Source organism: Caretta caretta, chromosome 3 (assembly GCF_965140235.1).
Source record: "Caretta caretta isolate rCarCar2 chromosome 3, rCarCar1.hap1, whole genome shotgun sequence".
Classification (NCBI taxonomy): domain Eukaryota; kingdom Metazoa; phylum Chordata; order Testudines; family Cheloniidae; genus Caretta; species Caretta caretta.
In genome coordinates, this window is record NC_134208.1 from 12,146,336 (window position 1) to 12,173,980 (window position 27,645).

A 27,645-nucleotide genomic window follows, 5' to 3' on the forward strand; every position below is an offset into this window, starting at 1 on the left:
AGTTTCTACTCCTGACCTGTCCAGGGTCAGTGCAGGAAGCTACAGGATGGACCATGCTTTGAAAAGACATGCTTGCTCATTCTAAAAGTAAATCTAAGTGATGGCAAAGAATCACTTCCACTATTTTACTGATTAAAATTACCCCATATTTAAATTAAAATAAGTTCTTTTCACCCAAGCCCCAAATTGCTTTTACTTCACTGGCATATTTTAAACCATGTTCTAGCAACAAATGAAACTTGAAAAGGATTTGTAATGCCAGCACTATGACATGGATGATGGCACCACCAGATGACCTTACCTAGCTGGTCAAGCTTTGACTAGGTTAACCTTAATACAAAATGCTTACGCAGTGTTTTTCATCCCTCAATCAACAAAGCACTTTACTAAGGAGGTCAGTATCATTATCCACATTTTACGGAAGGGGAAACTGAGGCACCGGAGATGATGTGACTTGCCCAAGGTCACCCAGCAGGCCAGTGGCAGAGCTGGGAATCAAACCCCAATCTCCCAAGTCCCAGTCCAGGGCCCTCTCTTCTGGCTTGCAGAGCTGTAGACATTTATGGTAATAAAATCTTGCTGACTCGTGTTAAATTCCTATTTGTCTCAAACAGTTCAGATAAGCTTGTTGCTAAAGCACACTTGTGACATGCAGCAATGCTCCTTTGTATAACGTGAACTCACTAAACTTGGAAACTTCCCCCCCTCCCCGTGCCTTGAAAGTAGGTGGTTTTAGTTAGTCAAAACCAAAAGCACATCTGGATTCTAGAGTCACCACACAGCTTGGTGGGAGGAGAAATTAATCTATTTTAGCCGGAGCCAATGAAGCTCAAGTTGTGATGCTTTCTCCTGTATTCTTGTTCCAAACAAGGATGGGAACATTCACTGCCATCATAGTCCTGAATCATGGTCTTCCAAATATGACCCTGCCAAAGGGAGGAGGCTCACAAATGAGCTCCTGTTTCCAGACTAATACTAAATATACTCTGTCCTATTATAGCACCCTTCACGAAAAGCTCTTAAAACACAGTACAAGCAGTAACGAACGAAGCCTCACAATAGCCCTTTGTGGTAGGGTAATGTCATCTGTGTCTGATGGACAGGGAAACCGGAGAACCCAGAGGTGAAGTGACCTGGCCAAGATTGCAGAGTTTGTGGCGGAGCTGGGATTAGAACCTAGATCTCCTAGTGCGGTGGGAATAAATAAAAGGGAAATGCATGGTAGACGAACTGTTGTATGTTAAAATAGACAGGTATATTTGGACAGTGTGTTGAGAATCAGATGCTTAAAAAAAAACCCCTCCTTTTTATCCTTGAGCCTCAGAGTCAAATTTGGGAGTCTAATTTACGTGCAGGTCCTATTCTGACGCATCTGGAATGTACTTTAGATTAACAGGTTTTTATTTGTGTTTCAATGGGCACTCGAGCCCTCAGAGCACAACATTAGGAAGCAACGTATATTTTTTTAATTGTTTGACAAACCTGTAGTATGAACAGAAATATTTTAAGGAGGCTGTGGAATCTCTGTCATTGGAGGTGTTTAAGAACGGGTTAGACAAACACCGGTCACAGACGGTCTAGACCAGTGGTCTCCAAAGTGGGGTGCACACACTGCAGGGGGTGCGCCAGGGGGTGCGCTGCAGGAGGAGCACTCTGCCGGTTTTTTTTATTCGGCGGCAGCTCGGCACGCCTGTGGCAGGTCTTCCCGTCTTCTTTCTTCTGCGGCACCATGCAGGTTCGCGATCCAAAAACTTTGGAGACCACTGGTCTAGACAATACTTAGTCCTGTTTCAGTGCAGGGGACTGGACTAGATGACATCTGAAGGTTCCCTTACAGTCTTACATTTCCATGATTTATTTCTAATGACACTTCCCGGGCAGGGCGGGGCCAGGTTTATGCATTTAAAGGTGCTGTAAACCAAACCCAATAGCCTCCTTGTAGCTGCGGACAAGCCCTGGGCACACCTGAAAGTGAAACTAACCAGGATTTGACTAGAAACGTTTGTCAGTTTCACTTTTGATTTTGCTGCATGACCTGCAAAATGCCAACAGCTTGAACAATGAAGTAAATGGGGTCAGGATGTTAAGATGTCCATTTAAGACCTATTAGAGGGACCTGGTTTTCTGAGGGGGAGGGGATGCCCTTTAATAGGTCTGTTTGGGATGCCCAGAATCTCTAGTCACATCTAAAAATCTTGACATTTTAAAATTCCAGCTTCAATAATCCAAGGTACATCAGTAACGGGGCCATGAATTATTGGTACATGGTGATGCATGTGCTCTAGGTTCTCTTCTAAAGGGGGGAAAGGGCACCCCAGCATTTATATGGGATAAGCAGCTCCCACACTAAGAATTATTTTGACTTCATTCACTCTCCAGTTATAAGTAAATAGGTGGGCTGTGGAGTGTGATTATGCGTCTTCAAATACTTCTCATAATAATTGAGTTGTGTTCCTTTGATTTTTGGTCCCCGCTATCCCATTCACTTTCCTGTGGCATGCTGAGTGGCTCCCAATGTCATGCTACAGGGCTGAAAGTAGCAGTGTAGACGTTCCCGCTCAGGCTTAGATCCACCCCCTCGCCAGGTTTCCATGCCTCAGCTCCAGTCCGAGCGGGAACATTATACTGCTATTTTTAGCCCTGTAGCACAAGCCCCATGAGTCTGAATGTGTAGACCTAGGTTCTGAGGCTTACTGCTGCAGGCCTTTTTTGCAGTGTAGACATACTGAGTGGCTGTTGGATGTCAGCCTAGTGCCAGGATTGGGGTTTTAATGTCACCAGTTTAGGCTGTTATTGGATCAGGTGTCAGTATCGTATTCAGTGGAGCAGATTCCCGTCTGAGTGATGGGGAGATTAAAACCCATCTGGCTGGTAGCTGGAGTAGGGCAGAGGGCTGTAATTTGCACAGCATTCGGGAAGCTTAGTTTTGGCTAATGCCGTCCCTGACCCTTGCAAACAGTTCTGTGCAAACAGTAGCTCCTCTCCCACCCGCTTGCTCATTACTCATTCCCCTAATCTGACTGTTCTCCACGTCACCAGCTGGCATTGCACTCAATGGATTCCAAACTCCAGCTGGTGCCAGCGTGTTTACTTACGCAGGCAGCAGGAGAGCCTGGCAAACGGCCCGTGGCCAAGTTGCTGCACAGCTTTGCAAAGAGAGCGCAAGGTAAAGGCATCTTGGAGATGAGACACCGGTTTATGTTCTCGCCCATAGTGCCTGTGAGGGAGGTGGGGCTGAGCTGCTGTTCCTGTACTAAAGGGAAGGTGGCTTGGCGTCTCTTTCTCAAGAACGGGAGTACTTGTGGCACCTCTAAGATGCCAGAAGTACTCCTGTTCTTTTTGCGGATACAGACTAACACGGCTGCTACTCTGAAACCTATTTCTCAAGATGGTCCCAGGCTGAGGGTGGTGGTAACGGTTTAAGATCTGTGTGATGGTAGCACCTGGAGGCCAACCAGCTATGGTGGTTGGTGCACGGACATACAGCACATGACAGACGCTGTCCTAAAGAGCTGACCACCAACGGGGGAGGTTTCCAAAGGAGTAAGCGACTTGGGGTACGTCCACACGGCAGCCAGGAGTGTCCTTTCCAGCTCAGGTAGATATACTTCTGCTAGCTTTCGTCAGGCTAGTGCACTCCAAATAGTAGTGTGGCCAATGGCTCCATGGGCAGTGACACGGGGTAGCTGCCTGAGTACACACCCTGTCGGGGAGGGGGGTGCAGCTCGCTTGTCCCATCACCCATGTAGCTGCAGCACCACTGCTATTTTTGGCTCATTTTATCTGGATCAAAGCTAGTGTGTGTACGTCTACCCAGGCCAGAAGGGACAGCCCCCCTGACTGCAGTGTCAGTGTACCCTTAGGAGCACAAGTTCCTGGGAGGGCTGTAACTTCCCCAAGTCCCTGGGGCTGAGGCTCCTAAATGACTTAGGGTGGTTTGATGAGCCCATTCCAAACCCCGTTGATATTCAGTGAGATGTACGTATCTCACTCCCTTAGTCTCTGAAAGTCTCAGTCTACAAGATGAGCCATAACCGGTAAATGAGACAAGCAGGCTGAGGTGAGGGACTCTGGGTATAACACAAATCCTGGGATGTGCCTAGTTCTTGGCCAGCTGTGGTTGCAACTTGCCACCTGCAGTCTGAACTTTCCCGCTCTGGTGCAGTCTTCCTCTTTGGATCCACCGGTACCTCCCAAGTGACTTACAAAGGGTTCTGGTTCTTTCTTTAATACTTCAAGAACTTAGAAAAAGTTGTCACCGGGGTCTCCAGGTTTTGCATGCCCGTCTTTGGACCAAATAGTTTTACAGTTGCTGTTTCTATTTTATAGATAGATCTTTTATTGGACACTAATTGCAGTTCATCCTAATGCTTTGCAAACACCAGTGCTTGCCATGCCCCTGTGAGTTTGGGAAGTCTTATCGCCATTTTACTGATGGGGGAAACTGGGGCACGGAGCAGTTATGTGACTTGCCCAGAGGCACAAAGCCAGGGCTAGAGCTCCTGAGTTCTTGTTTCACTGTCCTGTGTGTGAGCCAATAGATCATGCCCCTCTGTCTGCACAATACCCTGGATTATGTTAAACAGCATATGGCCATACGTTGGGTGTTTTAAATACTTGTTGCCAGTCCTGCTCCAAATGAAGTTATCCAGCCGCATCAGATCATACACAGTGGGTCTCCTGCTTTGAGCAGGGGGTTGGACTAGATGACCTCCTGAGGTCCCTTCCAACCCTGATATTCTATGATTCTGTAAAATACTGGGATGACCTCACTGTGATGGGTAAACACTGGTATGACTGAGCAGAATTTGACACTCTAATTTACATGTGGCCAGCAAGGACATTACAGGTGTCCTGTTAAATGCCCCTCTTACCTGCCAATGGTGCATGTAGCCTGTCCACACAGCCATGTATTCATCTCGCTGGAGTCCTGATGGTCCCTTCTCTGTTCCCTCTGCTTGTTTGTTACGTGCATCTTGTTTCAGTTTAAATTGCAAGCACTTTGGGATCTGAGTGTGTTTGCACAACCCCCAAAATGATGGGGCTCTAATCTCAGGGCTTCTCTACGCTTAAGATGCTACAGTGAGGCAGCTTCTCTAGTGTTTCAGTGTAGACGCTAGCTATGCTGACAGGAGGGGTTCTTCCATCGACGCTGGTAATCCACCTCCCTGAGAGGTGGTAGCTAGGTCAATGGAGGAATCTTTCTGCCGACCTAGCGCTGTCTACCTAGGACATAGGTTGGCTTAACGCTGCTGCTCAGGGGTGTGGATTATTCACACCACTGACCAACATAGTTAAACCGAGCTAACTTTGTGGTGTAGACTAGGTCTCAGTCTTTAGATCAAGACTGGATTCTAGAGAGAAATGCCCTAGTTCAGCCACACCATTTGGGGCTCTGGGCAGGAATCGGTGGGTGAAATTATGGTGGCCTGTGTTCTGCAGGATGTCAGTCAAGATCAGGGATCGGCAACCTTTGGCACGTGGCCCACCAGGGAAAGCCGCTGGCAGGCAGGGACAGTTTGTTTACCTGCAGCTTCTTCAGGTTCGGCCAATCACAGCTCCCACTGGCCATGGTTCGTCGTCCCAGGCCAATGGGGGCTGCAGGAAGGGCGGCCAGCACATCCCTTGGCCCGCGCCGCTTCCCGCAGCCCCCACTGGCCTGGAACGGCGAACCGTGCCCAGTGGGAGCTGCGATTGGCCGAACCTGCAGGTGCTGCAGGTAAACAAACGGGCCCGGCCCACAAGCAGATTTCCCTGGCGGGCCATGTGCCAAAGGTTGCCAATCCCTTGTCTAGATGATCCGAGTGGGTTCTTCTGGCCTTAAAATTTTATCTGCCCTGAGAGGGCAAAGCTAATCTTGCCAATTAGGTTAAACAGTGGTTCCAATTGTCTTATTCCAGTGACTTCATTGTTATTAATCTGGGCGCTTCCGGGTGAGTGAGAGCAGAGTTTAGTTTTCATTTGTAACCACATCTGGAATGGTTTGAAGCCTTCGTGTGAAGTTAGTGCCAGTGGTGGTATCAGAATGAAAGCTCCAGAGGCTTCGGTCCTCTGTGCGTAGAGCAAGTACAGTAAAAGCAGCAGCAACGCAAGCTTCCTCCCCACTTGGGAGCAAGAAGCAGCACTCAGGGTAGGAACTTTCAATATCTTCATAAATGTTCAATATCTTCATAAATGATCTGGAGGATGGTGTGCATTGCACTCTCAGCAAATTTGCGGATGATACTAAACTGGGAGGAGTGGTAGATACGCTGGAGGGGAGGGATAGGATACAGAGGGACCTAGACAAATTGGAGGATTGGGCCAAAAGAAATCTGATGAGGTTCAATAAGGATAAGTGCAGGGTCCTGCACTTAGGACGGAAGAACCCAATGCACAGCTACAGACTAGGGACCGAATGGCTAGGCAGCAGTTCTGCGGAAAAGGACCTAGGGGTGACAGTGGACGAGAAGCTGGATATGAGTCAGCAGTGTGCCCTTGTTGCCAAGAAGGCCAATGGCATTTTGGGATGTATAAGTAGGGGCATAGCGAGCAGATCGAGGGACGTGATCGTTCCCCTCTATTCGACATTGGTGAGGCCTCATCTGGAGTACTGTGTCCAGTTTTGGGCCCCACACTTCAAGAAGGATGTGGATAAATTGGAGAGAGTCCAGCGAAGGGCAACAAAAATGATTAGGGGTCTGGAACATATGAGTTATGAGGAGAGGCTGAGGGAGCTGGGATTGTTTAGCCTGCAGAAGAGAAGAATGAGGGGGGATTTGATAGCTGTTTTCAACTACCTGAAAGGGGGTTCCAAAGAGGATGGCTCTAGACTGTTCTCAATGGTATCAGATGACAGAACGAGGAGTAATGGTCTCAAGTTACAGTGGGGGAGGTTTAGATTGGATATTAGGAAAAACTTTTTCACTATGAGGGTGGTGAAACACTGGAATGCGTTACCTAGGGAGGTGGTAGAATCTCCTTCCTTAGAGGTTTTTAAGGTCAGGCTTGACAAAACCCTGGCTGGGATGATTTAACTGGGAATTGGTCCTGCTTTGAGCAGGGGGTTGGACTAGATGACCTTCTGGGGTCCCTTCCAACCCTTATATTCTATGATTCTATGATTCTATGAACTTTGACCCTGCTAGTGTCCTCGAGGCAACACACTAAAGAAAACCTGAGTAACCCGGTGAATTGCTGTAGAAACACTGTGTGCCTCGACTTGGAATCTCCAGGCAGTCCGCTTTGCTGGACTTGCATAGCGGATACAGTCACCAGTGGGTGAAACTCACTAGGCCTACGAATCTCTGATCACGTGGTGCTCCTGGGTTTCTCCTTAGAGGGACAAGGAAGACACGGGTGTTATCGGTTGTAGCTGACACGGTATGGGAATAATTTCACACTTATAGAAATTCTGATTTAGTGTGAAGGAAAATTTCACAGTCCCCCTCATATCAGTCTCTTTAAAAGCTGCCCTTGCGCTTTGGTTCCACCTCACATGCAGACAGGAATGGGGGCAGGAGGTGGGATTGGGAAGAGAATCAGCTTCCAGATGCAGAGAATGAAAATAATTTGGTCCAAATTCCATGACTAGACCTGCCGTAGTGTTAGACAGAAGGACCAGCAACAACACTTCTGTCACAAATCTCATGAGCCCTCAGGCCTGCAAAGCTGTTGCTGTATAGCCCAGGGAGGCTGGGATTATCAGTTCCCCACTGGCCAACCACATCTGTTTCCAAACCTGGCTGGTCATGAGACTTCAGATATTTAAAACTGAATCATGCTAATGACTAATTTGCTTTTGATTCCTTTCTGCTTCAGTTCAGACATAGATTTGAGTAGTTGCTATCTTGATTTGCCAAAGCTAGTAGAAAACAGTGTTTTGTGCCATCTGAAAGCTTGGAACCCCGCTTTGAAATAGCAGATATCATTAACTTTAGCCATTCATGAGATTGTCTACTAAAATCACATTGGAATTGACCAGAGTTTTGGGAGTAGAATGCTAAGGATGTTGTGGTATTAAGGTATGAAATCTTGCAACCAGCATGCCTGGAAGTCCTTTGGTGGGCAGTACAAGTGCTTTAGGACCAGAAAACTTTACAAAGCCCTGGTCCAGCGAATGGAAAGAAATACTTTTGTTCTTTGCTGTGTGTCCCTATTATGTAGCACAAGGTCTCTGAGCTATTCACTAAGGATTTGGATCACAGGTGGGCTGGAATGCAGGAAACCTGAATTCTGTTCCCCACTCTGCCACTGACTCACTGTCTGACCATGGGCAAGTACCTCAGTTCCCCATCTGTAAAACGGAAATGGTACAGGGCTCCTCTTTATAAATCTGAGACATACAGATTATAGTTCTGTGTATGGCATAAGATCACTAGCTGTCATTGCCTAGTTACCATGTAGGGCTTTTTTAGAATACAATAAAATGCAGCTACCTCTGGGGTGGAGGGTGGTTGCTGGGTAAACAATTGTCATGCTCACTAGTTGTGTGGGAGAGAAGGGAATGTTTGGCCAAGACCGTGGGCACATCCCTTTCTTGTGTTCAGTGCTATGAGACCTTTAATATCCCCACAGAGTCTTTGTTTTTTAAGGCCGTATCTGAAAGACACTGAGACAGATAGTTGCAGTGTTTCATAGATTGTGGTCTTCTAAATGGCAGTTGCTAACCTTTACTAAATGCAGCTTCTGTCTATTTGTGTTGAAGCTCACAGTGCACTAAGTCTGTCTTTTCTAAAGATCGGCACTTCCCTGCGTGGTATGGAATCTAGACGGCTCATGGGGGTGGGTGAAGAGAAATCCTGTGTTGCCACTTGCTTGGAAACATTAACGTGCCCAATGTTGCAGGTTTTAATTCTCTGATTTCAATACAGATGATTCAGCTTGTTATTACCAAGTCAAGTGTTGGCTGCTAACACTGCACTCTGCGATGAAGGGGGTCTTTGCAAACAGTGAATTCCACCTCCCCAGCAAGGTAGGGTAAATACTCCAATTTGGTAGCTGAGGAAACTGATACACAGATTAAGTGACTTGCCCAAATTTACTTTGTCAGTAGCAAAGTTTTGACAATAGAAACCAGGAGTCCTCATTCCTCATGTCCTACTTTTACTAGTCATAATAATAGCTAATAATACCTAGCTCTTATACGGTGCTCTTCATTAATAGATCCCAACTCGACGTACAAAGCAGGTCAGTATGATTATCCCCATTTTACAGATGGGGAAACTGAGGCACGGGCATGTTACTAGGCCAAAGTCACCCAGCAAGCCAGTGGCAGAGCTCCTTGGTATCTTGAGTCCCAGTTCTTTGCTCCATCAACTAGACAATACTGCCTTTACATTAAATGGCATCAGTGCTAGCTGATATTTATCATCTGAATTCTCTAATCACCTTTGTGTGTGTGTCTGTAATAACAACAATATATTTTACATTGTAAAAATTACTCTAAATATTTAATTACCTTCGTTGAGAAGGTTCCTGGCCTAGTGGATAGAGGAGAAGCTGTAGATATGATATATCTTGATTATAGTAACCCCTTTGACACATGACATTCTCATAAGCAAACTAGGGAAATGTAGTCTAGATGAAATTACCATAAATTGAGTATAAGTTTGGTTGAAAAACTACTCAAAGAGTAGTTATCAATGGTTCCCTGTCAAACTGGGACGGCATATCTAGTGGGGTCCTTCCAGGGTCTGTCGTGGGTCTGCTACTATTCAGTATTAATGGCTTGGCGAATAGAGTGGAGAATAAGCTCACAAAATTTATGGATGACACCAAACTCGGAGGGGTTGCAAACACTTTGGAGGACAGGGTTAGAATGCAAAACATTGGATTCTTGATTCAGTCTTGATACATTGGAGAATTGGTCTGAAATCAGCAAGATGCCATTCGGTCAAGATGAGTGCAATGTACTTCCCTTACGAAGGAAAAATCAAATGCATAGCCACAAAATAGGAAATAACTGGCTAGGTGGTAGTACTACTGAAAACAACCTGGGGGTTGTAATTAGGCTTGGCAGAGAACAATTTTTATTTATTTTTAAAATAAATTTGGTGGATAGTATTGATGCTTATTTTTAAGCATTTTTTCTATTATTGATTTAAATTTTCACAGTTGCAGGGAATTATTGGGGGGTGTCAGATAATCATTTTAATGACAATAGACATTAAGATTCAAAAAAGTAAAAACCTTATAACCACTAAAACACAAACTGTCAGCATCATGTGTCAAAATACGGAAAGTAGATATCCTTAAATCAAGCTCTAATACAGTCTCAAACAGCATTTTTCTTACTCTGCCTTTATGTAAATTTCTGTTCTCATTGAAAGAAGTATTTTCCCATCTGTTTATGTAGTAAAATCAACATTTACTGAAACTTACTGGTAAAAATCCAACCCTTCCAAGCACCGGTATAGTGGATCACAAATTGAATGAATCAACAATGTGATGCAGTTGAGAAAAAGACTGATATTAACAGGAGTTTCATATGTAAGACATGGGACATAATTGTCCCTTTCCACTTGGTACTGTGTCAAGTTCTGGGCACCACACTTTAGGGAATATGTAGACAAATTAGAGAGAGTCTAGAGGAGATCAACAAAAATGATAAAAAGGTTTAGAAAACCTCACCTATGAGGAAAGGTTAAACAAACTGGGCATGTTTAGTCTTGAGAAAAAAAAGTCCTGGGTGGGACCTGATAACAATCTTCAAATCTGTTAAGGGCTGCTCTCAAGAGGACAGTGATCAGTTGTTCTCCATGTCCCCCAAGGGTTGGACAAGAAGTAATGGGCTTAATCTGCAACAAGAGAGATTTAGGTTATATATTAGGGAAAACTTTCTAACTCTAAGGATACTGAAGTATGGAATAGGCTTCCAAGAGAGGTTGTGGAATCGCCGTCTTTGGAGGTTTTTAAGGACAGGTTAAACTTGTCCGGGATGGTCTAGGTCAGTGGTTCTAAAACTTTTCTTTTTGTGGATCACTTGAAAATTGCTGAGGGTTTCGACACGATCTTTCCAAATGTTGTTTGTACCGTTAGCTAACAATTGTAAAGCGCTTTGGATAAAAGCGCTATAAAAAAAAATTAACGCTTTTTTGTCCTACAATTAAAAGCACATAACTGCTATTTTAATATCAGTAGTCTTACCTTTCTAATGTGATGGATGTGCCCTCTCTCCCCTGCCGTGGCAACCCCCAAGCTGGGACTGGGAAGGAGGGGGTCTCTCTCCTGCCACAGCAGCCATGGAGCAGAGGCTGGGAAGAAGGGCCGTCTCTCCCTGGCAGCCGCAGCCCTGGAGCTGGGGAAAGTCGCCTCTTTCTCTGGCCGCCGCAGCTCTGCGTGTCCCAAATTCCCCCCACCCTCTCTTCTCACCCCACTGCCCCTCCCACCTACCCCCATTCCTCCCAAGGCCACCACCTCACCTTACATGTGCGTCTTCTCCAGAGTTCAGGCACTTAATTAATGGAGCCGTGCCTGGGCGGACTCCACTAATTAGGTGGGTGGCCCTTCATTCTCTCTCATGTGGCTGCCCAGGTGTGCACCTTAGAGCAGGGGCAGGCAAACTTTTTGGCTTGCGGGCCACATCGGGTTTCTGAAATTGTACAGAGGGCCAGTTAGGGGAGGCTGGGCCTCCCCAAACAGCCAGGCTGCCGGGCAGGGGGAACAGCAGGGGAGGGGCCAGGGGCTAGCCTCCCAGTCCAGGAGCTCAGGGGCTGGGCAGGAGGGTCCTGCGGGCCGGATGTGGCCCGTGGACTGTAGTTTGCCCACCTCTGCCTTAGAGGGAATTATCCGCAGACCACAATTTGAGAACCTCTGGTCTAAGTATACTTTGTCCTGTCTCAGTGCAAGGGACAGGTACAGTCCAGTATGGCCTCTTCAGGTCCTTTCCAGCCCTACATTTCTATGATTCTATATATAAAGTAGCCTCCCCAGAGACCACACAAATGCTCCCACACACTTGTATTTCCCTTCTTCTAAGCAACTTTGCGCTGTCGTTTTCTCTTGTTTGTTCTTAATTTAGGAATGCCTATATTGGATCAGACCCAGTCTGTCTAGGTCTGTATTCTGTCTCAGACAGTGTCCAGTACTAGGTGATTCAAAGAAAGGTAAAATAAACTGTGATTATGAGCTAGCCTGCCTCCCAAGGAAAATTTCTTCCTGACCTCTGTTAGTCATAGCTCAAAGTGTGAGGTTTTATATCCCTTTATATCCTCTTGGAAGAAAATGTAAAATCATCACTAATAAAATTTGCAGATGCTGCAGAAATTGAGGCTGTGGTATAGGATGAGGCTAGATCACTTGGTAACCTTGGTGCAAGCAAATAATGTCCATTGTAATACAGCAAAATATACCCCTACGAGCAAAGAATGTAGGCCATGCTTACGGGATGGGGACTCTGTCCTGGGAGGCAGTGACTCTGAGAGAGACTTGAGAGTCATGGTGGATAATCAGCTGAACATGAGCTCCCAGTGCAACACAGTGGCCCAAAGGGCTGATGTGATCAGGAGATGCGTAAACAGGTGAATCTTCAATAGGAGAGGAGAAGTTATTTTACTCTGTATTTGGCACTGGTGGAACAGCTGCTGGAATATTGTGTCCAGTTCTGGTAGCCACAAGTCAAGAAGGCCACAGAATAAGGATGTTGATAAAATGGAGAGGGTTCAGAGAAGAGCCATGAGAATGATTAAAGGTTTAGAAAACATGTCTTATAATGACAGACTCAAGGAGCTCAATCTATTTAGTTTAACAAAGAGAAGGATTAGGCGTGACTTGATCACAGTCTATAAATACCTACATGGAGAACAAATATTTGACAATGGGCTCTTCAAGCTAGCAGAGAAAGGTACAACTCAGTCCAGTGGCTAGGTGTTGAAACTAGATAAATTGAGACTGAAAAGATGTAAATTTTTGACAGTGAAAGGAATTAACCATTGGAACATCTTACCAAGGGTCATGGTGGATTCTCCATCACTGGCGATTTTTAAAAGGTTGTAAGCTCTTTGGGGTATGGTATTTATTTATCTGTATGGTATTTATGGTCATGCAGGGACTGGACTAGATGACCTCTCAAGGTCCCTTCCAGTTCCATGATTCTGTGCCTATCTATGGTATTATAATCATGTGTGTGCTTTGCAGTAACACTTTGTTACTCTTACCCTTTTATGTGCAGTGCATCCGATGAAGTGAGCTGTAGCTCACGAAAGCTTATGCTCAAATAAATTTGTTGGGCTCTAAGGTGCCACAAGTCCTCCTTTTCTTTTTGCTGATACAGACTAACACGGCTGCTACTCTGAAACCTGTCATTCTTCTCATTAGTAGCTCAGTCACCCAAGACTGAAATTCCTGCCTTAACCGCTCAGTGCCTCAGTTTTCCCTACCTCCACAGAGGTGATGTGCAGCTTGAGTCTCTGAAGTAGTTAGAAACTCTCAGATGGAACCTGGTAAATCAAGTGTATACTTCTAATCAAATCCACCTTCGAATGAGGCCTGTTGAATTGCCATGATCGCTGCCCAGGCAGCCTGCTTCCACCCCATTGCAGGCTTTACTGTCATCCATGCAATGCATGGAAGGCACAAAGCTCTTGAAGTGCTCAGTGTTGCTGTTAATTGGCTGGCCCTGGAGTCAGGATAGAGCCTGGGGTGTCAGCTCTGTCTCTGTCTTAGGTGCTGTTATTCTAGAGCTTGGGAATCGTTTGATTTAATGCTGCCTGCTCCCAGGCATGCCCACCTTTGGGGCTCAGTTGAGCGTTGGTGGCCCACGCTTAGCTATGGGAGCGTGCACTTCAGGACCTGCTCCCTTCCAGCTCGCTCAGCGTCAGGTTTCTGGTATTGTTTCTGGCTCTGTTTCCTGGGGCACGACACAGGGAGTCCTGTCTCGCTCCGCGTCGCAGCTGCACCTCCCGCTTGGTCTGTCGTCCACTTGGACCCTGCTAGCCAGGGGGCAGATGGATCCATTTTGTGACCAAACGCCAATGAAAACGCAGCCTTGGCTTTTGGTTCCAGATGGCTTGGTTGCCTTGTTCCCGACCTTTCCCCAGCCCAGCAGCTGTCCTTCTGCGTCTGCCTCAGCAGCGTGGGCTGGAGTCCCAGAGAGCATGTCAGCGATCAGATCTCCTGCTCCTGCAATGAGGAACTGGAAACTAATACTTGCCTACTTCTCCTTCCTGCCCCCTCCCCCCCCCCCATGGACTTCACACTCACCTCTACTGCCATGCTAACCCCTCCCCACCTGAGCTCCCAGTGCAAACCTCCTCTCTTCTGGTTCTGGGACCAAGGATCAGATTGAGACCCAGCAGCAGCATGAAGTTCAGACCCAGGGATGTGGCTTCCCAATCCCAGCCTTCCAAAGTTCTGGCCTTTTTCCCCGCACTGGGCAGCCTTTGCTCATCCCCAACCTCAGCAGCCTCCTGAACCCCAGAAGGCTCTTAGAGTAGCCAGCTCGCCAAGGACTGAACACACACTGGATTTCGAGGAGTAAAGAGACCATGCACAGATGCTGGATGGACACTTGGGCTTACCATGCACAATACAGACACGTGATTTTGAAATTTTGAAAAATCGTAGCCCTGGTATCCTTGAGGTTTTGTGAGCAGGATAGAATTAACCCTGAGATGCTTTCCAGGCCCTCAGCCCAAACCACAGATTTTACAGGATGTATCTATAGATGTGTGCCATCTGCAACAGCTTCAATTTGATTCCCAAAGCTGCTTTTCCTCCCCACCCAAGGAGTCTTAACAAGCATCTGCCACTCTCCTCCATGGTTCTGACATGGCTAATCCCTGTGTCTGTCACCAGTGGGAGGGATTACTGTAAAGAACTGCTGGCTAAATGTGTTTACAACCTACAGCGCTTTGCACCCATCACAGGGCTGAGGTTATTCTGGGGAGCCGGGGCATTCGTTTGTGAGGCAAAGCCAGTTAATGTACTATGCTGATGTCCCTGCCTGGGACGCTAGGAGCCGCTTAAAACCAAATAGTTTTCAAAGTCAAACACTATAATGCTTTAGCCCTCTGTGGTTCCTCTCCTTTTTAAGAGCAAGAGGCTGGGTGAGTGAGGGCCTGTCCCTCAGCCTAATGTATTGCTCAGTCCTTTGGGGGATTTGTCACACTATGACTAGAAATCCTGGCTCTGCCTTACAAGGCTGTATGTAAAGCATCCTTAGATTGAACTGATCTTGCGTGATCACAACGTGCAAGGATGGATGGAGCATGCCTCATCCTGAGGGACTTGGGAGCACTTCACAAACAGACAGACTGGGCACATCCGGGCTCAGGGCATCATTCCATCCTGATCACTAGTCATCACAACCTGTCTGTAAGTCTGTCCCCTCCCTGCGCTTTCCTATGGAGTGCTTTGTTTCTTGGTCAGGCTGTTGGCATGGCTGCTCCGTGGTTAAGTTTAAATCCAGTCTAACTTCCCTCCATGATATGACATCATGACTAGAACGTGGTCCTCTCTACCCCTTTGCTGTTTCCCTTTTAAGCTTCGTCTTTTGCAGCAAGGTGAAGGCCCCAAAGAAACAGCTGATGCTGCCTGTTTACCCCCAGAAGTGGTGCAGCAGGGCAGCGTAATCTTCTCTCCCCAGGCTGCCCTGCTGGTCTGCTTCAACCCTGATTTTAAGGGATCTGCTATAGGCGGTGAGCTGCGATGATTAACAGGGGAGCTAATAGTGGTAACGGACTTCACCTGCAAACTGGATTGGACTGAAAGTATCAGCCTTACCCAAGACACCAGCTAATTGTAGTCTCGACCCACCTAGTCTCATAAATCAGTTTAGACTGTTGGCTGAACAGTGAGTAGAGGATCTGGACTTAACCAGCATGCACTGCAGTGCGATTGGATGGGACATGTGACCCAGGGGGAAAGAGGTTGCGGACAAGACTGGACTTTGTGTCCTGCACAGAGTTCCTTATGATTGGTTGCTGAGCAGTCGGCTTTGTGGAGCAAAGGCAGCTGGCTTGGAAGAGGCAGAGGGATACAAACAGACGTAGCTGGCCCTAAACAGGGAACCCTTTGCCATGAGCCATGCAGAGCTGGGATTTCAGTGGGGGACGGTTCCTGCAGGGTGGATTGTTCTGGCTGGGTTATGGATGGTGGTGGGAATCTGTACCTGGTTCATTGAAAATACTATGATTCACTTTAACCAGGTGTGTGGTTTTTTTTGTCTTTAACAGGCGACAGCCAAGACTGCCTTCCTGTTCATCTTACCTCAGTATAACATTAGCGTGCCTACAGCAGGTAAGAGCATCCACACCAAAGCAGCAGCCCTGCATACAAATCCTCCACAGGATCTCAGCAGACTGTGCCACTCACCCTCATTGCTAAGCATCCCCAGCTGAATGGGTCTCACATTCCACAGCGTACATGACATGGGGGATTTTCTCATAGTAGAAAGCTACTTTAAAAAAACTATGCTAGCAGTCAGGGAATAGCTCAGTTACTGTTTATCTGGGCTGTTAATCCTCATGCGTCAGGGCATAAACTTCCCACTAGCTGGGGTCAGGAAGAAAATTTCCTTAATGACACATAGTTATTGTAATGCTTCTTCCATCCCTCTCCCACAAAACCACTTGGCCAAACCAATCGGGGCACTTCACAGCATAATCCTCCCAAACTGTCTTAACATTCAGACAAAAAATAATATGCACAGGGTGTGTTTTTTGTCTGCTAAGGAGCATTTGGTTGAGACACCGTGTTGAACTGCATGGGCTATTGGCAATTCCTCCAGCTTTAAATTCTTGATGTAGTTAGTTGTTGGGAGGAAAGAAAAAGAAAGGGAACAAGATCACTGAAAACCAGGATTGTGTAAATGAAGTCAGATGTGGGTGCCCCAGTAAAATCAATGCAGCACGCTCGACCATGCTCTGTTCAGACATACAGTAAATGCCAGTCCTTTTCGCCAAAGAGCTTGCAGTTTGTATTCATCCTAGCCGCTGGAGATGGAAAAGATCTGTTAGGCTGTCTTGCTTGTCTCTTACACAGAGCTGTCCTACAGTATCTCTTCCAGTGTTCTGTCCAGTCTCGCTTTCATTGTCCTAAGTAATGACCCATCTGCTATGTTCTCTGGGAGACTAGGTTTAAGCGTTCGCTATATGTAGCGTGGTTAAGTGATGCCTGAGGGGATGAGTGTGTGGTGCGTGGCAATCTGCAGATATTTAAAGTGTGTAAATGCCAAGGAAGGAAAGGAGTCATTGGAATTAAGGGCTGGTCTGCACTGGAATGTTACGTCTGCATAGCTATCACCCTGGGGGCGGGGAGAATTTGAAAAACTCACACCTCTAAGAGATGAAGTTAATTTAATCTAACACCCGTGTAGACAGCACTAGATCAGAGGAAGAATTCTTCTACCAGTCTAGCTACCACCTCTCCAGGAGGTGGATTAACTAGAGCGATGGGCAAATCCCTCCCTGTCACTGTAGTTGGTGTCTACACTGAAGTGTTACAGCTGTGTTGCTGTAGCATTTGGAGTGAAGACATAGCCTAATAGTGTGGGGTACAACTAGGGCTAATGAGATGAAAGGGGAACGTTTCTGATCATAACATTAATGTTTAGGCTAGAAGGGACCACTCTGATCATCTAGTTTGACCCGTATAGCACAGGCCAGAGAATTCCACCCAGTGAATACTGCAGTGGAGTGAATTCTATGAACCTATGAAATAATCTCGCAAGGGAAGTGGTGGAAGCCCCAACATTTGGAACACGTTAAAACAGGACAAACCATTGGGTATAATAGGGAACAGCCCAGCACTGGCAACAGGGAGATGGAGTAGCTAGCCTAACAGGGACCCTTCCATTTCTGACCCAATTGTTCTGTAGTGCAGTAGAATGCACTTGTAGGAAACTTCTGTTGCTAGCTTCAATTTTTCTTGGCTCAGCTTCACCTCCATCTCGAGGTGAAGACACTGTCACGCTAGCTGCTCATAAATCCAACATACCCTAATTAATTTACTCAGAGGTACCTTCTCCTGCAGTTAGCAAAAGAACAATTACAGGTAGAAAGGTCTGTGAAATACTTTAAAGAAAGGAGATGGGATGGTCCAACTATAGTGTCAAGTAATGAAACTGCTAAAAACCTCACAAACCCTGCAACATTTATTATAGGAACGTAGGAATTGCCAGACTGGTTCAGACCCAAGCTCCATGGAGCCCAGTATCCTGTCTCTGGCAGTGGTCAGCACCAGATTCCTCAGAGGAAGGTGTAAGAACCATGCAATGGGTAGATGTGGATTATTCCAGTTCACACACAGGTTTTGTCCCTGTCTCTGTGGGTTAATATCCTTTACAAAATGTTCGTTCTCTTTAATTAGAACTCTGGATATTCTTGTTATAAAGATAAATGTCAAGCACTTTGAATCTTGCAAAGTTCTTGGCCTCAACGGTTTCCTGTGACAATGAGTTCCACAGCTTAAGTTTTACATGAACTAGTATTTCCTGTTGTTGTTTTTGAAATTGTCACCTTTCAGTTTCATTGCATGTCCCCTGATTCTTGTGTTATGAGGCAGGGAGAGTAGATGCTCCCAATCTACCTTCTTTAGACCAGTAATTATTTTATCTTTTTTATCACCTTACAGATGAATAAGTGATCAATCCCTTCCTAGGAGAGTTTTTCAAGGCTCTTGATCATTCTCATAACTCTTCTCTCAGCCCCCTTCAGTTCTTCGGTACTTATTTTAATAACTTTAAATGAGATCAGATACCATAAGTAGCTGGGATTATACATACTCCATATTTAAAATGTGACTCACGCTGTCTGGAGTTTGAGTAACAGCCATGTTAGTCTGTATTCGCAAAAAGAAAAGGAGTACTTGTGGCACCTTAGAGACTAACCAATTTATTTGAGCATAAGCTTTCGTGAGCTACAGCTCACTTCATCGGATGCATACTGTGGAAAGTGTAGAAGATCTTTTTATATACACACAAAGCATGAAAAAATACCTCCTCCCACCCCACTCTCCTGCTGGTAACAGCTTATCTAAAGTGATCACTCTCCTTACAATGTGTATGATAATCAAGGTGGGCCATTTCCAGCACAAATCCAGGGTTTACAAGAACGTCTGAGGAGGAGGGGGGGGGTAGGAAAAAACAAGGGGAAATAGGTTACCTTGCATAATAACTTAGCCACTCCCAGTCTCTATTCAAGCCTAAGTTAATTGTATCCAATTTGCAAATGAATTCCAATTCAACAGTTTCTCACTGGAGTCTGGATTTGAAGTTTTTTTATTGTAATATAGCAACTTTCATGTCTGTAATTGCGTGACCAGAGAGATTGAAGTGTTCTCCGATTGGTTTATGAATGTTATAATTCTTGACATCTGATTTGTGTCCATTTATTCTTTTACGTAGAGACTGTCCAATTTGACCAATGTACATGGCAGAGGGGCATTGCTGGCACATGATGGCATATATCACATTGGTGGATGTGCAGGTGAACGAGCCTCTGATAGTGTGGCTGATGTTATTAGGCCCTGTGATGGTGTCCCCTGAACAGATATGTGGGCACAGTTGGCAACGGGCTTTGTTGCAAGGATAGGTTCCTGGGTTAGTGGTTCTGTTGTGTGGTATGTGGTTGCTGGTATTTGCTTCAGGTTGGGGGGCTGTCTGTAGGCAAGGACTGGCCTGTCTCCCAAGATTTGTGAGAGTGTTGGGTCATCCTTCAGGATAGGTTGTAGATCCTTAATAATGCGTTGGAGGGGTTTTAGTTGGGGGCTGAAGGTGACGGCTAGTGGCGTTCTGTTATTTTCTTTGTTAGGCCTGTCCTGTAGTAGGTGACTTCTGGGAACTCTTCTGGCTCTATCAATCTGTTTCTTCACTTCCGCAGGTGGGTATTGTAGTTGTAAGAATGCTTGATAGAGATCTTGAAGGTGTTTGTCTCTGTCTGAGGGGTTGGAGCAAATGCGGTTGTATCGCAGAGCTTGGCTGTAGACTGTAGAGTCTGGAGTAGCTCACAACTGTGAGTGCCAATCTGTGAGTGCCAGACAGGTCAGACTGTCAGAAAACAGGGTAGACACCCCAAACTGGTGGTATATTCTATAATTAGATTTTTACCAAGCCAGTAACAATTGTGAACTTCTGGATCACTATATTAGCCTTACCATGGCATTTCAAGCAGTTTCCTTAGGGTCTCCAGCCAATTTTGCCACTCAGACAAACTGGACTTTGTGTGATAATGGTCCCTTATACCAAATATCACTTGACATTATGTTACTCCCAACCTCAAAGGGTCAGTCACTTACCCCAGTCTGTATCTCACACCAAAGATCACTCTGGTAGCCAATTTTTCTAGTAAAGTAACTAAAGGTTTTTTTTAGCTAAGAAAGGCAATGAGAGTTACTTAGAGGTTAAAACAGGTAAAATACATTAACAGGTGAGTCAAAGTTTGTAAGTCCAAATGATAGCGGAGATGTAGTGATCTGCGCGTTTTCCATACCTCTCTCAGGATTACCCAAAATAACTTTGGGGATCTCTGTCTTGCTTCTGGAGTGCTCCCCTGTGAGTGTCCAAACAATCCAGAGCTACAGGCTCGATCCCTAGATCCATCTTTACAGCTGCTTTCTGTGGAAAGCAGTCTGGCAAGTGTTTTCATCACAGCATGGGCTCTCTCTTTGTGGACTAAATACAAACTGAGCTTGTGACTTTCCATTGTCAAACACAACGAACCCGTGCTTTGACGTTAGCAGTCTTTTACATTTCCAAGGCTTCAATCTTGTGTGATGGTTAAACCTAACGTAAACACAATGTGATAGCCAGAAACAATCCTTCATTAGTTTTCATGAAGTTTACACATCCAGTACATTCACATTTTAACTAGCGCACACTTTAATCTAGGACTACCTAATTACCAGGTATACATAGTGTAAAGTGATAGTAGACGACAGGTTATAGGTAAGTGAAGACAATAATATTAACAGTTCTTTGATATTCACCCACAAGTGAACTGGTCCATGGCTTTGATCTGAGCTGGCCTGTCAGTGTCAAAGTGACCTTGTCCACTTTTATTAGGCCTCAAACACCAAATATGGCTTATTTAAAATGAGTCCTGCCCGTTTAAAAGATTAGGCCCCACTGTTTAAAAGTACTTAAGCGTTGCAGTTCTCAGCATCACAATGCCTATCTGGTTTAGGAGCCTAAATCTTATTTTCAGAAGGGATTTAGGCACTTGAGTCTAATCACATCAACTGCTTTCAAAATACCCATAGGTGCATATCTGCATCTTTAGGCACCTAAATCCCTTTGGAAAATTTCCCCTAAATGTTCATTAAAGATACACAGATTAAAGCTGACAGTACAAACTATTTTAGAACATAAAAACCTAAGAATGCCCATAATGGGTCAGACCAATGGTCCATCTAGCCCAGTATCCTGTCTTCCGACAGTGGCCAGTGCCAGGTGCTTCAAAAGGAAAGAAAAAAACAGGACAATTATCAACTGATCCAGTTCTGTCATCCAGTCCCAGTATCTGGCAGTCAGAGGCTTAGGGACACCCAGAGCCATGGGGTTCCATCCAGTGATGGGCTGCCAAAATCTTAACAACCGGTTCACTATAAAAAGTTCTGATTTAAGGGATGTGCCCCAGTATGTATTTTTTGTACCAACAGGGTTGCAATACGTCCGTATTTTCCCAGGAGGAATTTTTAAATTTTAAAAATTCCTCCCGGACGGCGATTTAAGAACCAAAAAGCCTGACCTGTCCGGGAAAATACGGATGTGTGTTAACCCTGCCTAAAGTTCTTTTTTACGAAGATGATCCTGAACTAGAAACGAGCTCTGTTTCACATGTGTGGGTCCTCACCAATCCCTGGGGGTGTGCTAGGGTGACCAGATGTCCTGATTTTATAGGGACAGTCCCGGTTTTGGGGTCTTTTTCTTATATAGGCTCCTATTACCCCCCCACCCCCATCCTGATTTTTCACACTTGCTGTCTGGTCACCCTAGGGTGTGCACATGTGTGGGTCCCAGCTGCTCCCTGCCCCCCTCATTGAAGCAGGTGTGCCCTGGGAACTGCAGGGTACCAGTGGCCGTGGGGCCAGCTGTAGACAGGGCTAGCTGGAGGCAGGGGGTGCAGGGCTGGCTGCGGGTAGGGTAGGGGGTGCGGAGCTGTCTGGAGACAGGAGAGTGTGGGGTTGGCTGGAAGCAAGGGGGTGTGCGGCTGGCTGGAGATGGGGCTGGCTGCAAGCAGGGCAGGGGGTGCATGCGGCAGGGGCTGGCTGCAGGCAGGGGGTGCAGGGGTGGCTGGAGACAGGGTAGGGGCTGACTGGAGGTAGGGGCTGGCTGCAGGCAGGGCAGAGGGGTGCAGGGCTGGCTGGAGACGGGCTGGCTGCGGGCAGGGCAGGGGGTATGGCAGGGGCTGGCTGCGGGCAGGGGGTGGCTGGAGACGGGGGCTGGCTGCGGGCAAGGTGGTGGGTGCTCCCGAGGAGAGCAGCAGGACGCAGCCCAGGCCCAGCAGAGCAGCTGGGGACCCGCCAGGCGGCAGCGGGAGCCCCAGGGAGCAGCAGCAGCCCAGAGCCAGACGGCAGCCCACATGGCTTCCGCAGTGCAGTGCCCCCGGCGGCCAGAGCCCATCAAAGCCCCAGTGCCCCCTGCAGGGAAGCGGGTTAACAACCGGTTCTAAAACTGCTTCAAAATTGAACAACCGGTTCACGCGAACCGGTGCGAACCAGCTTCAGCTCACCACTGGTTCCATCCCTGATCAATTTGGGTAGTAACCTTTGATTGACCTATCTTCCGTAAACTTCTCTAATTCTTTTGGCCTTCACAACATCCCCCAGCAATGAGTTCCACAGGTTGATCGTGCGTTGCCTGAAGAAGTACTTCCTTTTGTTTGTTTTAAACCTTCCGGCTATTAATTTCATTGGGTGACCCCTCCGTCTTGTATTATGTGAAGGGATAAATAACACTGCTTTACTCACATTCTCCACGCAATTCATGATTTCATAGAATTCAATCATATCGCTTCTTAGTCGTCTCTTTTCCAAGCTGAACAATCTAAGTCTTTTTAGTCTCTCCTCAAACGGAAGCTGTTCCACATTCTTTATCATTTTTGTTGCCCTTCTCTGTATCTTTTCAATTTCTAATATATCTTTTTTGAGATGAGGTGACCAGAACTGCACACAGTATTCAAGGTGTGGGTGTACCATGGATGTATGTAGTGGCATGATATTTACTGTCTTCTTATCTATCCCTTGCCTAATAGTGCGTAACATTGTTAGCTTTTTTGACTGCCGCTGCACATTGCGTGGATTTTTGCAGAGAACTAGTCACAATGACTACCATGGAGGTCCTGGACTTTAATCTCTTACCTAGCAGCTTACATTTGGGCGCTAGGACTTCTCTCCTATCCCTCCCTATGTCATTGGTACCTACATGTACCATGACCACCGGCTTTTCCTGAGCACTGCACATAAGCCTGTCTAGATGGCTTGAGAAATCTGCAGCCTTTGAACCCAGCAGGCATGTCACCATGCAGTTCTCCCAGTCATCACAAACCCAACTATCTATATTTCTCATGATTGAATTACCCATTATTATTACATGTCTCTTCCTCAGAACTGGGGTCCCTTCCTCAGGAGGGGTATCCTCAGCAGGAGAGGACACCATTACATCATTTGGAGGGTGGATTACCACTATGGGATCATTTTCTTCCACTCCAGCTTGATGTTCTCCTTCCCCGCGACTTTCATCCTCCTCAACAGCACAGAGGCTGTCATACTGGATGCGTGACCACTCTGACTGTGTCCCAGAAAGTGTCCCCTGTGTACCTCTCTGTCTCGCTTAGCTCCTCTAGTACATCCACTCTGGTCTCCAGAGCCCGTACTTGGTCTCTGAAGGCCAGGAGCTCCTTGTCCTGAATGCACAAATACGCCACCTGCCCTCAAGTCAGGTAATCATGCATTCAGTGCAATCAACTGGATAGTCTCCGCTTTGCTGCTGGACTTCTGCCTGCTTTCTTTTTACTCCTGCAGCTTTTTTGGGGTGGGGGGTTGTTTATTAGCCTCAGGTTAGAGAATGTTAGGTGTGTCTCTGGCTCTCATGCTGCCTTTCTCAACTCCCTCGCAAAAATTCCATTAGCTGCTTCTGTTTGCTAGCTCCTCTGCTCACTTAGGAGCTGGCTTTTTAAACCTCCTGCTCTTCCTGAGTAGCCCTGCCTCCTGGTTAAAGGATCCTTGCACAGATATTAAGAGGGGGTGGAAACACTCAACACAAGCTACTACAGTAGAGTTAAGGCAGTTTAGCGTAGGGCTCATCTATCTGGAGAAGCTATTGTGGGAAAAGCTGGGGTGTGAATTTAAAGTGCAATGGCTATTGTGCACGAACCCACATGTGGACATTTTTATTCCACATCAAGGGTGTGTGTCTACCGTGAAGCTGGAGGCATAATTTCCAGCTCGGGTAGACATACACACACTAATTTTGACCAAGCTAGTGCACGCTCAGAAGAGTGGGCAGAAAGGTGGGGGAAGACGCCAGAAGGGAGTGGGGCTTTGGGGGAAGGGGTGGAGTGGGGGCAGGAAGAGGTGGGGTGGGGGCTTGGGGAAAGGGGTGGGGTGGAGCGGGGCTGGGGCCTGGGGCTGAACGGTTGAGCACCCCTGGGGAAAATTAGAAGCCAGCGCCTGTGCCAAAGGTTGCATCCAATAGGGACCTGTCTCTCCATAACTCTAACACTTTGGCTCTCCAGCATGTCAGATCCCCCAGAAAGCTCCCTGCTGAGGAGTTCTGGTTTGGCCGTGGGTCGCATCTCTCTGGGTCGCATCTCTCCAGCTGCGCTGCTAGGCCCATCTGGCTCTAAATGATGTGTTTGCAGTGGTGGTCCAAGGACGTTAGAGAGACCAGGCTTGGAAGGTAGTATCTTTTACTGGACCAACTCCTGTTGGTGGAAGGGACAAGCTTTCGAAAGGTGGGGGGTTACTCTCCCCCCACCTTGTCTCTCTAAAATAGGGGCCTGAGCTCCCTGGAGTGTTGAAATTCGCACTCTGATTATCCTGGTTGCAACACCCAGCCCCCTTGACTGTGCTGTCCCTGTCTCTGGGGTCTGTTGGGATCCTGATGCTTTTGCCATATATATTTTTATTGTAAAGGCTTGACTCGTTCAGCAGCTGGACTCTTGTTCCCCAAGTGACTTTAGTGCTGCTGAAGGGTTGGATTGACAGCCAGAGGGACTGGAGTCTTGTTGTGATGTTGCACTCCATATGCGATATAAAAATATGTTTATAAGTGTGAATATGATGGAACTGGAATCTGCTTTATGCAAACGGTCTCTTGTAAGGTATCATTACAAAGCTTATAATCTACTGAGTGTGTTCATCCTATTTGTATGAATGTAGCATTATTGTATCTGAAACTAGAATATGAAGTTTCAGAGTAACAGCCATGTTAGTCTGTATTCGCAAAAAGAAAAGGAGTACTTGTGGCACCTTAGAGACTAACCAATTTATTTGAGCATGAGCTGTAGCTCACGAAAGCTCATGCTCAAATAAATTGGTTAGTCTCTAAGGTGCCACAAGTACTCCTTTTCTTTTTGTAGAATATGAAGTGTAACTCCGAGGTCCTATTGTAATTATGCAAAGTGTGGGCCATTAATGGTGGTTTAGAATCTTGATGGCTCCCATTGACTAGGACAGTTGACTGTAAATGGTTCTGTTTACCTGCAAGCCCTGCCTGTGTACATGTAGGCCAGCCCCTGGGTAAGGAAAAATGGGGTCTTACAGTGACATATGACTATGTCACCTGATACTGGAATCCATCTTAAACCTGGTGCTTTTCCATTTAGAACGAGGGGTTGGGATCCAGAGAGACAAAGGATTCCCGCCTTGTGCCAAAGCTATAAAAGGGGGTCCCAGTCATGGGAGAGCCTCTGCTTTTCACTTAAGATGTTAGTTCCAGCAGGCAAGAACTGTACCGGGGAAAGGATTGGGCCCAGACTAAGAAGGAGGATAGTCTGTGAAAGAAGCTTATTGGAATATCTCTGAGGGTAAGATATTATCTGTAATCAGTTTCTTAATGTATTAGGCTTAGACTTGCGTGCTTTGTTTTATTTTGCTTGGTAACTTACTTTGTTCTGTCTGTTATTACTTCGAACCACTTAAATCCTACTTTTTATACTTAATAAAATCACTTTTGATTATTAATAAACCCAGAGTAAGAGATTAATGCCTGTTGGAGCAAACCGCTGTGCATATCTCTCTATCAGTGTTATAGAGGGTGGACAATTTATGAGTTTACCCTGTATAAGCTTTATACAGAGTAAAATGGATTTATTTGGTTTCAGAGTAGCAGCCATGTTAGTCTGTATTCGCAAAAAGAAAAGGAGTACTAGTGGCACCTTAGAGACTAACCAATTTATTTGAGCATGAGCTTTCGTGAGCTACAGCTCACTTCATCGGATCAAAATCGATGAAGTGAGCTGTAGCTCACAAAGCTTATGCTCAAATAAATTGGTTAGTCTCTAAGGTGCCACTAGTACTCCTTTTCTTTTTGGATTTATTTGGGGTTTGGATCCCATTGGGAGCTGGGTGTCTGGGTGCTGGAGACAGGTAACCTGCTGAGCAGCTTTTAGTTAAAGTCTGCAGCTTTGTGGGCATGAACCAGACCTGGGTCTGTGTTGCAGCAGGCTAGCGTGCCTGGCTCAAGGCAGGGTTCTGGAGTTCCAAGCTGACAGTGAAAACGGGCTCAGAGGTAAATTAAGCACATCAGGTGGCAGTCCCAAGGGGGTCTCTGTGACCAAACCCATCACAGTGACATAGTCGAGCAGGGTCTGTGCCCAGCTGATTGTTTTGATACACTGGTAGTGATTTTAAGTGAGTTTTAAGTGTGGTGGCTGGAGAACATACAAAGTGGTTACGGGTTTGTTATTTTCTGTTTGCTTATTTCGGGGAAAGGGAAGTAGGAACAGGAAAATGAGTGAAAGCAGTGAAGCGATGGCGAAGTTGGAGCTTTTTAGGCTGCAAGTTGTAGAAAAGGAGAGGGAGCACCAGAGATTATTGCAACTGAAAGAACGGGAGATAAAAGAAAAAGAAGAGTCAGCCAGAGAGGAGGCTGCACACAGAAGGGCTATGGAGGCAGAGGCAGCCAGGGAGAAAGCTGCACACCAGCAAGTCCTGGAACTCAGGCAGCTGGAGGCTGACGAAAAAAGGCAGGATAAGAACTGAGAGAGGCAGCAAGCCCTGGAGTTAAGACAAAGAAATTGAGGCCCAGATTGCAACTCAGAAGCATGAACTGGCTGTAATGGAGTGGAAGAGACAAAATCCTTCAGCAACTGGCTCCATTTCCCCAAAAATTCACAAATGGGAACGGTTATACCCACAGTATAATGAATCCAATGATATTGCTGAATATTTCATCACCTTTGAGAAACTGTGCACTCTCCTTGCGATTCCTGAAGATCAAAAAATGACCACTTTGGTTGCAAAATTGACTGGGAGAGCTTTGGACATATTCAGTAAGATGCCTATTGATGATGCTTCAAACTGTGGTAAATTTAAGGAATTGGTTTTGAAACAGTTCCAGACTACACCTGAAACCTCTGCCAAGATCCTGGCTCCTCAGCTGCGCAACAGGCCAACCATGGTCCCCATGCGGTGCTAACTAGGTTAGGCTTTTTGGATGCTCATGAGAAATGGCTTTGGGCCTGTCCGTCTGCTCCCCCCTCCATCTTGGCTATCATGACTAAG

The 27,645-nt window shown here is 46.3% G+C and overlaps 1 protein-coding gene across 1 annotated transcript in view; it reads left to right on the forward strand.

Moving 5' to 3' along the window:
• TRAM2 (translocation associated membrane protein 2) overlaps positions 1–27,645 on the forward strand; it is a 55,085-nt gene that overhangs the window by 9,171 nt on the left and 18,269 nt on the right. The window contains exon 2 of the mRNA XM_048845765.2: positions 16,155–16,218. Coding sequence (XP_048701722.1) covers positions 16,155–16,218 — 64 coding nt within the window. The remainder of the gene's footprint in view (positions 1–16,154; positions 16,219–27,645) is intronic.